The sequence below is a fragment of the Agelaius tricolor genome, unplaced genomic scaffold (assembly GCF_023055355.1).
Source record: "Agelaius tricolor isolate 1412-34295 unplaced genomic scaffold, bAgeTri1.0.p SCAF_10, whole genome shotgun sequence".
NCBI lineage: Eukaryota > Metazoa > Chordata > Aves > Passeriformes > Icteridae > Agelaius > Agelaius tricolor.
The window spans coordinates 19,277,107-19,291,364 of NW_027269270.1; the positions used below are offsets into that span (position 1 = coordinate 19,277,107).

The following is a 14,258-nucleotide window of genomic DNA, read 5'->3' on the forward strand; positions in this document are numbered from 1 at the left end:
GACACTTCTGAAAGTCTCCTCACAGACCTTAGAAGTCACATGTTGGGTTGGGAGAAAGTATTCCTTTGGTTATGCTCTGGCACTTTATCCCTGCAGGTACAATCTGCTTCAGGGAACTATCCCAGCATTTTCTTGACATGAATTATTTCCATCAACCCAGGGCTATGGCAAATAATCATATCTTTTGGATCTGACAATATGGACAATTCTCAAGCTTTAATTATCCTCTTTTTTTGCTAGAAAACTGCAGTTATGATACATTATTTTAATCCAGATTTGCAGCAATCTGTGCCACAGCTGCCCAGAGATTCAAATTTCTGAGTTCATCATTCCTCATACAAGCTTACAGTTAAGAGTAGGTGAATTCTCTTAACAGCCATACTCTTTACAAATAATTAAATTTACCCCACTAATAGCCCTTCAGCACTTGAGTTTAGGTACCAAATACATCCAGCTGAGTCTTTTAGATTTACTTTCTTCAGGTCCTTCTACTAACCAAAAGAAGCCCCACTTGGCAACTCACATTTTTGTCTGCATTGCCTTCAGAGCCTTTCCTGAGCTGTGTGTGCAGTCCTGTGCTAGGCTCACCTCCAGGGCTGCTCTGCTTGCCTTGCCACGTCCAATATCATGAATTACAAATTTAAGCCTCTTTAATACTAGGGATTACTAAATCCAGATTTCTTAAAAGAACACACCAAACCTTCCACAAGCTTCAACAGTGTCTACTCATACAGGACACACATGAGGCTGTAATCAAACCCCAGCTCTCACAGCTGTGTTCACTTTAACCCTCAATAAAACCTGTCCTCAAAGACACCCTGTTCAGAGCCAAAGTCTCCCTATTCCACAATTTTAAAAATCTATTAAATATCTTTAACTGATGAGTACCAAAAAGCTGTTTCACTGGCTACAGGCAAACAACAAACATCAAAAAAGGCACAGAAAACTGTCACTAAAATCCACATGCACACAAGCAAGTGCAACCCCACCAGCCAAAGGGAAATCTGCACCAGGCTTTCAGTGCCACCACGACCCATGGCCCTGATGGAGCCTCGTGGCCCTGCAGCTCACAGGGGCTGGCACCCACTGCCCTCACAAGCAGCACCAAGGAGATGCCCCAGGCTAGAAAGAGCCTTTTTTTTTACCAAATAAGTTTTAATTTGCATCAATTCCTAATTTAATTCCCAAGCAGTCGCAATACTTTACCCCACAAGGAAAACTGTGGAGAAGGGGAGCTTAAGGCAGAAATGAAACTGAGGCCTTAATTACAACAGCAGCATTTCAGCTGAGAATAGTAAACCTCTCCAGTAAAACAAACAGCACTACTGCATTTTTAACTAGGGTGGATAAATGCACTGAATTTCTCCTTCTCTTCAAAAAGAAGAAACTTAAGAGACCAGAGGGTGAAAACCTAGACCACTGAAATCACAGCTTACAATTTTTACTACCCAAAAAACCCTCCCAATGCGCAAACCATCAAATCTGTAAATTGTGCCATTACAGGCACATGATTATTGCAAAATGGAAACACCTTTTACAACTTCATCTCATTAAGAGGCAACAGACAGAGAGCAAGGATCAGGTGTAGGGAAAACAAAACCCAAACCTGAGTAACTGATCTGTGCCCCTAAATGACAGGACTCTCTTTCATCCCACTAAGTACATATTCTGCATATTATTTGTCTAATCTGGAGTTACCTCTGAATCTGTACACTGAGACCACTTGGGTTATTTTTTTTAAATGACAGTAGGAGATAAAAAAAAAGCTAATGAGCCAATGTCAGAATGTTCTAAAAAAATCTATTCTCTGCAGAAACCTTCCCAGAAAGTAGCTGTTACAGCTTTCCCAGCCAGGATTCAAAGGAATTACCAGGAAGCTTCCCCCTGTTGTCATTGCACTGACTAGAGGTGTTTTCTACCCATGCTGATACACAGAAAACACTTACAGGAATTGTTTTTTACTGGACAGGGACCAGGTGGCACCTGTGACTCTGCATGGGACCCACAGAGGCCCCAGCACAAGGTGCACTGCACAGCTCCTGCAGCAGTGACAGCAGAGCAAGGGCTGCACGTGATGGTACTGCACAGATAAAGTTATATATTATACAGTTATAGATTATGACAGAAAATAATGCTTTATCCCATGCTGGGTTAACTGAGCACTGTGGAGCACTTCATGTCTGAATATTTCAGGTCTTTACTTGTTCCAGAATCTCTATTATTCAATGGGTGGATCTTTTGCTTTTATTATATCTCCTTTCATACTTCACTGCTTCAAAACACTGCTAATTTATTCTCTTGTATCATAAAAATCTTTATATATTTTTCTGACTTACTTCAAAGCACTGTTTTCCATCAGTTGGTCTCACAGTGCTTATTTTCTCCATCTTTTCTTCTTGCACCTGCTCATCAAAATGTTTTTTTCTTTCCCCTCCTCCTTCACAGTTCCCAAGCATACAGCCTTCTACTATTTGGCAGAAAAGCATTAAAAGGTGTCAATAGAAAGATGGAGCTAAGCGTTTCTGCTTCCTCAATTAAATCAGAATGATTTATAAATTATGGGACTAGTTTGGATCTACTCTCTCAGGTAATACAGTCCCCCATATTGAGTTACACATCAAAAAAAGGAAGTGTATTGTCTTCCTTTGAGCTTCCTTCACTTCTGGTTACTGTTAGAAACTTGGAGTCATGGGGAAGAATAGCTACAAAGCTTATAGAGGTTTAGTAGGTTCAGATTTAGTGTGGGAAGTATCTGTTGCTCCCTCTGTGCAAATAAAGCTTAGAAAAATCATGCTTATGTTCTCTCTAAAGGCAATGCTTCACCCCAGGCAGCACAGCAAGTTGTCTGAAACTCCTGTAAGGAAAAACCATAGTGAAAGAAGGAGGTGTATATTGACCACTATTAATCTCTGTATTATTTTGTCTGCCTGTTCTGTATGTGCTTCACCTCACCATCACTGTAGCATTTTCAGACGTGCCTTGATTATGCAAATCCCTTTCACTCTTGTCTATAGAATGCCACATTTCTGCCTGGATGGACCAATGTCAAAGCTCAAAATCTGTTTCACTGGCCCAGCTTCCAGGAGTCAGATAGACAAAGGGGAAAACCCTCAAAATTTACTATTCAGATAATTATTCAGGGTGAAAAGACTAGATATTTCCAGATTTCTGGTTCTATCTTTGGATTCTTTGAATTCTTAGCAACCAAGCACTTTGAAGAATATCTTCAGCAATCTGAATCCAGAAAAGATTTCCATGTTTCTGGCCCGTAACTTGTCTGTCAAGTGACACCACTTACACACACCCTTGAACTGGTAACTATAATACCTTTAAATGTGAAATTGTGACTTGAAAAACTGCAGATCTCTACTAATTTCTTGAGGTACACTAGAGGATGAGTGCAGCGACCATCATGCTACAAATCTACTTCAAGACTATCTTTTTTTCATATTACTGCTATTTCACCCTTAGAGATCCTTTGAACATAGGCTGATTTACCTAACACAGAATTATGTTAAACATTGCATTTTATTGCATACACAAATGTAAAAGACTATTAAGAACAGATTCAGCCAGTTAATTTCTTCTTTTTTTTTACTTTTGACATTAAGAAGGACACAAGCCTAGGTCTCCAGAAGTTGAAAGAACAGAGCTAAGTTCTCAGCCAAAATGTGTCACATACTGGCACTTAAATAAAACCAGATGACTCAACAGAAGACACTGTTTCATAGTTCAAGATATCTCACTTCTTGGCTAATGTAACTTTCAATTGTTTCTTTTTAATCTGACTTTATATGTATATATGCATATTCTTTTTGAAAACTGTTTTAATAATTTATGAACTTTGTTTTTCTCCAAGAAACTGGTTTCAATACAGTATTGGGTCTTTGTACATTTAAAATCCATTCCAGACAGAACCACCATAGCCAATTTTTTCTTCACTGTTCAGTCTTCAAAACATAATTCATATCTGCTAAGTTTGAAAAAGTCTTCACTTTGTTTTACTCTCAGTATAATAAACCATTGTACAAGATTTGAGAATTTCGAGCTCTAACCATCACCACTTACAAATACTTGCTCAAAAGCTTTCCACATACATAAGACAAATTTCTGATTAAAAGAAAGTCTTATAATTACTATTCTGTAACCTGAAATTACACTGGTACATTTCCTTAATGATTTAAAAACACACTAGAAAATTGTTTTCTACACGATTCAATTATATTTTAAACACTTTCCATAGCCTTGGACATTTCATCACATGCACTTTTTATTTTTGAACATGTAATATTCTCATGTTTTGAGACAAAGCTTGACTAATTTATTAATGAATGCCTTCTTCTTCCTTTGTAATGTTTTCTAACTTAAAATTTTGAGAACTTTAGGAGTTTCATATCAGATTTCTTTACTGAGAGGTATTTTTCCCTGCTTTTTCCTCAAGTCCACAGTTAGAAGATCCATGTTACAATGGCACATTTACAGAGTCATGTTAGGAAAAAGGTAAACACAACCTAGATCATGGTTTGAACTGATAAAACACTGCAGCTTCAGTAACATCAACATTATTACAAAACTAATTGTAAAGGACCACAGCTCTTCTGTGTTACATTTTAGGGGCAGATACTCCAGAGCCTATACTGAGGGCAGCTGGTGCCATAAAGCACTGCCCTCCTCAGCGGTGGCTGCAGTCTGTCTTTGTGAGAGCACTTAGGAGCTGCTCCCACAGTGCTCCTTCAGTGCTGGAAACCACTGAGCCCTCTCACGTACTGACTGCCACTGGCTGCTGCCTCTCAGGGGATTTGTTCAAAGGAAACAATCACCAGCAGGGGCTCTGGTGGATTCTCCAAAACCCTGCTGCTAATCATGTCCAAGTGATAACAGGACAAATTATGCACAATCATGCTGGCATTTATTACTTAAAGACCTATCCAAAAATAAAATTTGTCTTACCAAAAGGAGGAGATTCTCTCCCATCTTCTAATCCTGAGTCCCGTTCTCTGTCTCTCTTTCTGTGTTTATGCCCACGGTGCCGATGGCGTCGGTGACTTTTTCTTCCACCCAGTGGCACATGAACCCCAATGAACAATGTTCGATGGCCTACAGGTAAAAAAAGGTGTCCTTGAGAAAGGAACTATGTTATAACAACAATATAAATATTCTTAATAGCATTCATGGTATCATTCTTGTGATACTTTTGAAGTTATATAATATTTATTATTCTAATGTTAGTAGTCATAACAGTACTGACTTGAATAATCATGATTAAGCATCACAGATACACAACCCCTTGATACAGGAAGCAATTCCAGTACTGAAGTCCTTGTGATGCAGTGCCAGATTTTTTTTTCCTTCAAATTTGCATCTTTGTATTTGAACTTTCATTAAAGCCAGACAGGTGTTCTGTTAAATGTCTTCCAAAACAGTAACATAAAGAGACACATGGATCTCTTTGGATTGAACATTTGGTAAAGTTGCTGTTTGCTTTGTGTGTACAAGAACTTTACCAAACTCATTCCTATTTATGAGCCAAACCTTGACAGAATTCTTGTGGGAAATTCACTGAATAAAAAACGAAGAAGAGAGGAAAAAAAAGAAACTGAAAAAACAATAAAACACTCTGTAAGCAAGAGCACAAAATCCCTATACCACTTTACAGGCTCACATCATAAATATATTGCTGGTATCTTAGGGTGCTTTCATTTCTTCTGTTGTATTTTTTTAAATACATAAGAAGGTACATATTGCATGCCTGCTGCCTTCAAGCCTGACAAATTTTATGTTGCTGATCAAGCCCAAAATATTTAGGTCTCTTAGCTATGTGGGCTAACAGGATCAGAGTACAGTAAAGCATTTAGAAGGGGGAGAGCACAGCAGAAATGTGCACTAACCAGAACAAATGGGAAAGGAATTGTGACTCACTACAGGCAGGTCTTCTACATTTACTCAGCAGAAAGACATAGCCCGGATTACTCATCTCAAATAACATTACTTTCTCCTTGAAATGAACATAACACAGCTCATGGATATTTGCTGCTTTGCTGTAATCATTCAGCAGTGTCAATCATCTGAAAAAGGTCAAGAACACTAAGCTAAGGTAGCACGTGACCTCTAATCCCATGGAGACTCCAGAGGAGGCAGAAAACACAGCAAGGCAGCATGTGTCACAAAACATCAAAGAAATTCAGTACTGACAGGAATTCTCTGCAGAGGCAGAGCTAAAAACCTGGAGAAAAGAGTCTGGACACCACATTAGTTACTTGCCTAACACTGATCCATGTAGAGGAGGCTAGAAAGCAGAGGCATCAATTTTGAGAGACTATTCTTGTAGAGTCAGGAGATCTTCCTAATGCAATGCCCACGAGTTGAAAACTATTTATTTATTTATTTATTTATTATATACCTCTTTCTTCTTGCTTATCACATGTAACCCAAGAAATGGTTTAAAGAGAACTGCTGCCTTTTGTGTATTTCAAATGCATTGCAGTCAGTAGTGCATGACACAAGGAAAAACTCATTTAAAAAATACTGAAGGACATGAGTAATGCAGTACTTTACATTTCCTTATCCCCCTCCTTGGATAGAAGAAAAAGCAAAACAACATTTTGAAAGGAAGGTTTACTGTTCCTAAGACTTCAGTAATTTCCAGAGGTGCAAATAGATTGCTTTTTTAATTTAGTTACTAAGTAGATTCCTGCTGCTTTGTGATAGAAGTGGGCATGCTTATCCTAGTTTTCTCCCACGTCAATGATCAGATTGTACCTGCATCAGGAAATGCTGTTTGAGACTCACATTTCAATTAATTTCCAGGGCTGAAAGCAGTACTTGAGTCCAGACTGTTCTTTATTCAGTACACTGTGATACAGTGCCAGAACATTCGTGTCTGAATGCCACAGCAATTTTCCTTATACAGACAAAATCAGTTCACTTGGAAAAAAAAAAAAAAAAAAAAAAAAAAAAAAAAAAAAAAAAAAAAAAAAAAACCAGGAACCTGGAAATTTAAATAGACATCAGGAAAAAGCAAAGTGGATTTTACTCTTTCTGTGTGAACCTACTGAGACCAGCAGAGTGCTACCTAGGCATAACTTCAATAAACACATGGAGAAAGGTAGGTGTTTGTTACAAGGTTCAAACAAATAAGAGGCAAAGAAACTGACAGGGGAAAAGCAATAGCTCTCTACAGAAAAATCATAGAGCAAAAAGTAAAAAATATGAGAGTTAAGTAGTTCTGGTTTATTAAAAGATCACAACTGTGGAGCAAAAAGAGACCATCTGGGAACAAAAGAGTAATGAATTCTGAATTGCTGACAAAATGACAATGAATGATAGAAGCAGCAAAAAAAAAAGAAAGAGGAAATACAAAAGAAATCCAATTACTGTTTTACCTTGCTTCAAGTAACCTTTTCATGGTAAGTATTATGAGCTAGAATGTAATGTCCGTTTTTCTGTACAAATTGTCCAAGGCATTATTAAACAAGAGTTTCCAGAGAGCTCTCTAAATTTGCCAAGACTGAAGGTCAAACATGGACAGAGCAGGGCAGATCTCAGGAAAACCTGACTAAAATTTCTAACAAGAAAGGGCATCTACAACTGAGTGAACTCAGGATCAACCAGGATATCCACTATCCAGGCTATCCTTATAGAGAATAACTGATCATATATGGGCATTTCTTTCATTTATCTTTAAGAACTTTTTTGTGTCTTTTATTATTTACTTCATCAGATGCCAACTTCAAATGACTGAATGTTGCTCAAATATTGGAAAATAATTCTGCTCTGCCATACATTTTCACAGGACCTAGCTCAATTAGATTATATTTTCTCTTTCTTTTGGCAAGGCTACAAAGACACTAAAGTATGGGAAATAGTAACAACTACAGGTTACATCAAGGTACCAATCATTGACATGGGGTACAACCTAACAGCCATTCTCACACAGAGCTGACATATGGTTTAAGAGGTGAACATAACACATTGTTCTCCCTACCAAATGGGTGGGTTTTTTGTGTTAAAATTGTTTTTGGAAGAATGGGAAGTGTTGGGGCAAAAAAATCTGTAGTCTTAGCATTCCTTTAAAAATATCTTACTTCTACTAAATTAAGGGAAATATTTACAAATCCTTTCTCTCCGTCTCCATTTTCCCTTGAAATGTCACATCACTAAAGAATTGTAATGGGATTTCCAGAAGTACCTAAGTTAAGTCATCAAGCACCATCAATTATAATCGGTTATGTGTTTCCAGAGCTCTAGAAATCCCACTACATTTCTTTTTCTTTCCATTTATTTAAGGCATAAGATAGGTAGCTAGGATAAGCTTCAGGTTTTAAAGACCCAGAATGCCAAGTTCTGAAAACCATTTCTAGATGTTACTTCAGTCATTCTCAAGGGATATGCAGAAAATTCTTCCTATTCTGAGCCTGGGTTTTTAGATTATTAATTTGCTATTGGGTTCTGAAAAAAATTTAAGTAAGGAATAATTTCTCCTTTCTCCTTTCAGCAACCTCAAACAACACTTCTATTTAGATTTTATTCTCAGAAATGTCTCTGCAAGACGTATTCATATTAATAATATATGTTTCATATCTGTCTTTTCTAGGGCAATGATTCCATACTTCCACAAACTGAAGACTCTTACAGCACAATAATTTTTTCTTCAAAAGTTTAGGGGAGAGCCTGATTTTTCCACATGTTTGTATGTATTTTCATCTGTCTCAAAGCTAATAATAATTAATAAGAATCCTCTTAAATATTTTATACTATCATTTGTGTTTAATGTAATCCCGTAAAAATTAAAAAAGAATGCTTCATAACAAGGGTTATTATTTCTTCAATCCTTAAATACTTTAACTCAAGGAGTGTTTTAATGCTTTGAAGGTAAACTACAAGCTTCTTATGCTATAAATTTGAACTAACTTTATATTCTGGGCTTTTTTCCCCAGCTATATGCAATTTGATTCAGAATAGTATTTTATTAAAAATAATCTTTTTACAATTTACCAGTGGATGTGTAGCACTGTATAAACGTCATTGCAGAGCAGATCAATTCAGTGCATTGCATTTCTTTAGTAAGCTTTCACACTGTAAATAATCTTTGTGTATTATTGTATGTTCTCAGTGGGTCTTTTTTAAAAAATTGCTTGCTCCTAAATCTTAATACTGAAAATATTAATGGATGTGTTCATTTTTCGCTTTCCTAGCAGCCCATCTGGAATAAATCAACATCTGAGTTCAGAGGGTGTTTTTACAAGGACAAAATCATAGTCTTTCTATGATAAAACACTACTGATGCTAATGTAAGGTTAATAGAAAAACTCAGGAAGATCAGATAAATCCTATGGCTCACTGATATCTAAACCAATTCTGACTTTTTAAATTGTAACATAAATTAAATACAGCATAAACCATGGAGAAGAGCCTCTCTCAGCATGGAAATTCTTTCAGGTCTCCATACTACACCAGGAATATGGAACTCAAGTAGGTACTTTAGAGCTTCTTAGTGAGCCAGCCCAGTTGGTGGCAACTGTGTAAAAAAATGACTGTCCTGGATCCAAACATCCATGAGCACCAGCTGCTCAGGGTCCCTGTGCTTGTGCTGCCTTCCACCTGGGATCATCTGAATCTGCCTGAGGCACCTGCTGACACCAAGGCTTTCAGACTCCTGCTCACAGGCATGGAGGGAAGGGGCAGATAAGGGAACAGATGGGTCTTGAAACACCTCCAGAAAGAGCAAAGGCAGGCTCTGTGACCTACTGAGGAAACACACCGCAAAGGCAAGATGCCTTGAGAAAGAACACTTTGCCGGCAGTTCAAGCCAAGTCTCAGCTGACTGCTGACCTCAGCAGGACCAGAGGGTTTTCTCCCTCCTCTGGAAAACACTCAGTGCTTGAAGCCTCCCCTGGGCACTGACAGCTAGAGCTGAACCAAATGCAATTTTTCATCCTCTCAAAAATGAATGGTGAGGTAGAGACAGAAAACCATCAGTCCATGTAGGGTTAAAAAAATTGCCTTTTTCTTTACAGGAAAGAAAGTGATTATGGTGAATTGTGTAGGAGTAGAAGTACATGACTCATGATTCGTTATTGTAGTGCAGCAGGGAGGCAGAGCTGGAGAAAAAGCAGAAAGGACAAAAGCAATCCTTCCAAAATCAACAGTTTACATTGCTGTTTGTGGTTATGGTTTGCCCAAAACCCATTTTTTACCTTTTTGCGGTGCCGTAATTTGGAGGAACTGACAAGAAAACCTTCAAAATTTCTTTTAGATTATACATGTAATTTATATTCTAGAGTAGATTACAACAAAAATTATATAGAAAAAATAAAAACAATATCCCTGACCCACAATAACATTAAGGACACATTGAATATGGAGGATAAGAATATCTCATTGAAGTCATTAAAGTTAAGGACCTTTTAAAGAGCTTCGATCATTCACTGCCCTCCCAAAAAAATCTTGCATTTTAACAAAAGATTTTTCCAGATTGTAGGTGGGCTAAAGTATACTTTTTTACCAGCACTTCTGTTTCAAATTTCCTAGATTCCTCCAGAGGAATCCAGAGGTGTTGTATGTATGGTTCTATCATGAGATCATGACCTCGCCAGACAGAAGAAAAAAAGCCAGCAGACACAAAATATAAAAGAACCTACTCAGATACACAACTCTTTCCACTGATGGAGAGTGAAGCTGTGGTTATTGGAGGGAAGAATTTGATCTATATTTCTAAATTAGCAGCAAGCCAAAAAAGAAAAAGAAAAAGAAAAAGCAACCTCAGTACAAGTACATTCATGTGTTAAAAAATGAATGTTTATATCTTCTGATGCTGCAATTTAGCAGCTTTCACCAACAATGGCAAATTGGTTTCTGTCAGTTTCATCTGGGATTTCACAAAGTGAAGCATTTGAATATATTAGTCCCAACAAATACTGAAAAGGTTTCCTGTCTGTGAAGCTCAGAGCAAATTCAAACCAAATTCACAACCAAACCTTATCATCAGCTAAAGACTGTGGTGTTCAACCAACACTGTGGCACTTATTTGCTTCCATTATTTCATTATTCATCATTTCAAAGAGATTCTGTGAACACATGCTTCAGACTTATTCATGATTGTTCAAGGTGAACCACCTTCCACTAACACAGAAACTGCTGAGGAGGGACAAGGGGAGCAAAGGGATCAAACCAGGTGACTGCCAAGACAAAAGGAGAAAAGTGAGATCTCAAGCAATATTGAATTACGTAGGAAAAAGAAAACAAAACTAGATGAGAGGCACTACAGAAACATGTGCCTTAGGAATCACAAAGGGAACAAGCTTGAGTGTGTGATACCTGGTAGGCAACAAAATGAAAGAGCAACCTTTCAGGTACAGACAAAGCCAAATCATTCTGGCCTGTGCTTCCACAGCTTTTATTGTTCCCATCGAAGCGCAGCGAGCATCGCTGCAAGGAGCACGAGCGGGGTCAGAGCCCACGTCAGGATAAGCTGGGCACCCCAGGGAGGCACAGGCAAGGCAGCTGGGAGCAGGGAATCTGTACTGACATGCTAACAAATTATTTGCAGTAGGCTGTAGCATCCTGGGAGCCAAGGGGAAGGGAAATCTCAGCTGATGCTCCTGTTTGACCAAACAGAGCCGGTGTCTGACTTGTTTCCATATTGAGGCATGGGTGAATCAAGGCCAGGTTATTAAAATTTATATTCTTTCAGTCCTATGAGCTGCTAGGTCCTATTCATTTTTCATTTAAATAATTTTTAAATTATTGTCACAAGCTAGAACAAATCTAAAAAGAAGAAAAATAGCTAAAATAATTCTTTTAAAAGAGAATAATTAAATCTGGAAGCTCTAGAATTTCACTGTTTCTGTTCAGCATCCACTATCAAAATTATCCTTCATGCAGGTTGTTAATTACAAAATATGTCTACAAAATTTACAATTAATTTTTCGTTTATTAAATTTAAAGTCTCAGCTTCTGCATCATTCTGTGTTGTGCTAGCCATATTTATATTCTAATTAAGCTTGAAGTTTTTTTGTGACTTTCAGTAAGCAATCCACGTAATCAGAATTTTGTAAAAAGTGTCAGGAGGCATATCCTGAGTCATATTCATGCATATACTGGATACAGTGTTTTATGTATCCTCAGAGATATGAAACATGGCAAACTTGATTTCCCCTGAGGCAAATTTTCCCATGCCACTTAGGCAGATTAAATGAATGAAACATAAAAAGCTTAAGCAAAATCTTGACTTGTCTGAATCAAGGATCATTTTGCCATTTTCTCCAGCAGAGCCAGAATTCATCCCTGATTCATGCTGGGACCTTCACCTAACAATCTGATCTCCACCCATCTCCCTGTTGAAGCTGCTTCTCAAACCAGGCCACAGTCATACCCACAGCAGTTCTGAAATACTCTCACAAAAATCCTCAATCTGCAGTTGGGCACCTCCAGCAAGGAGTTCATGGAATGGCCACTTTTCCCCTCAGCTAACACAGCGGCCATAAGGAAAAGACCTTGGCCAGAGCGTATTTAATGTCAATCCCTTTGCATATCTGCATAGCCCTAAAGTCAGCATGTGACCTGAGAGAATCTGAGCTCTCCAGCCCAGAGCAATCCAAGTACTTTTGACCTATGAGATAAGCAGTAGGTGTATCTATCTGATCAGAAACTGTTCTCACTGGACATACATGGAAGCAATGGCAGCCAGCCAGAGACAGCCCCATGGAATGAGCTGAGAGCAGCTGCTGAAGTGCACACCTGTCCAGGAAAACGTGCCTAGCTGCCCTCAGTGCAGGTACCTGTACAACCTGTCATTTTGCAATTAAATACTTGAGCAGCCAGAATCAGTGCCCAATTCTCATTAAGGAATTCCACCACTAATAAAAATGACAGCATATTTATTTCAGTAGGATTTTGCCTGTACACACATTCAAAGATTACATGCAAAACAGGTGATTATAACCAGGAAATATAATCTCTTTTTTTGCTTTTAGAAATGCTTTTTCAGTCCCTCTATCAATGCAATAGTCAGACAAATGACCTATTCAATATTAGTGACTGATCCTGACTTTACAACTCAGAAAAAACTAACTATGTGGAAAAATAATTTGTGCTGAAAATCTGAATGCCAAAGCTCTCCAACAATTCTCCTCTGAAGCACTACAAAACTTAAGTAAAAAGATACAATTGAAGCACTTACTGCACTAAGATGAGCACCAAATCTCTTCTGTTCCCATAGGTACTGCAGTTCCTGTCTTATGTTCTCAAAGTTTTACTATACTGCTCATGGAAAGAAAATACTGATCTAGAGAGACTGAGGAAAAAATCTATTCTTGTGGCAATTCTTTGAGAGAGGATTAAACACCATATCTTCATGCTTTCAGCAAGAAATGTACTTGCAATATACTTGCACAACGACTGCCTAAAATATGCAAGTCCAAATATTTACTAGGCTTTGAAATTTCAGATGGAAATTTTAGTACACATTTAAATCTGTATTTCTGAAGTTTGAATGTTGATAATTTAAATATTTTTAAAAAGACAAAATACTTAGAATTATAAGATTTAATAAGAAGAAATTGAATACTGATTTTCAGATTTAAACCTGCAGCTCTTCATATGAATTGCAATTTTTGTAATGTTGCTGACATTGAAACTTACACCCTATTCTTCCCTAGAATATTCAGTAACTAGCTATTTACATTTTAAAACGTAAACCCAATTAAATGCCTGTCAAAAAGCTAATTACGTAATACGTATTAATAGCCTGGTTATACTCTTTTTCTAAGATATGCAATTAGCACCTGATTATTTAATTTCATATTTCCTAGTTGTTATGTCATTAGGAAAAAGGTACATTTTTCAGCAAAACCCAACACAATGTCAGTGAATGAGACAGGTATTTGTGAGTCCCATTCTCTGTTTCCAGGGGGAGAAGTGCCTAGTTGTACTGCAAAACAAATGGACATGCTATTAACAGCAACTGGATATTAAAATCTGCAATGTCTTCAAAACTTATTATGTCACCTGGTATTTTGAATCTGGTGATTATAAATTTAAGGACAAACTGATCTGAGCTTAGAGTGAGCATGACATTATCTGAGAAAGCTAACTGCATCATGAAGGATTGATTCTACACAGAAAAATTGTTTTCTTAGGACATTATGAAACAATAGGGTTTCATTTTTAATAAAAGCAGATTCATTTGATAACTGCAGAATTTTTCAATATTCTAAATTTAAATCAGCTTAAATTGATGAGAAGATTGTGGAAGTGTC

General features: G+C 37.5%; 1 protein-coding gene across 9 annotated transcripts in view; it reads right to left on the minus strand.

Moving 5' to 3' along the window:
- The window catches only part of SLC4A10 (solute carrier family 4 member 10), a 146,771-nt gene that overhangs the window by 73,786 nt on the left and 58,727 nt on the right, over nt 1-14,258 (minus strand). For all 9 annotated transcript variants that reach the window (XM_071435040.1, XM_071435042.1, XM_071435041.1 and 6 more), the window contains one exon: nt 4,951-5,097. In XM_071435040.1, coding sequence (XP_071291141.1) covers nt 4,951-5,097 — 147 coding nt within the window. The remainder of the gene's footprint in view (nt 1-4,950; nt 5,098-14,258) is intronic.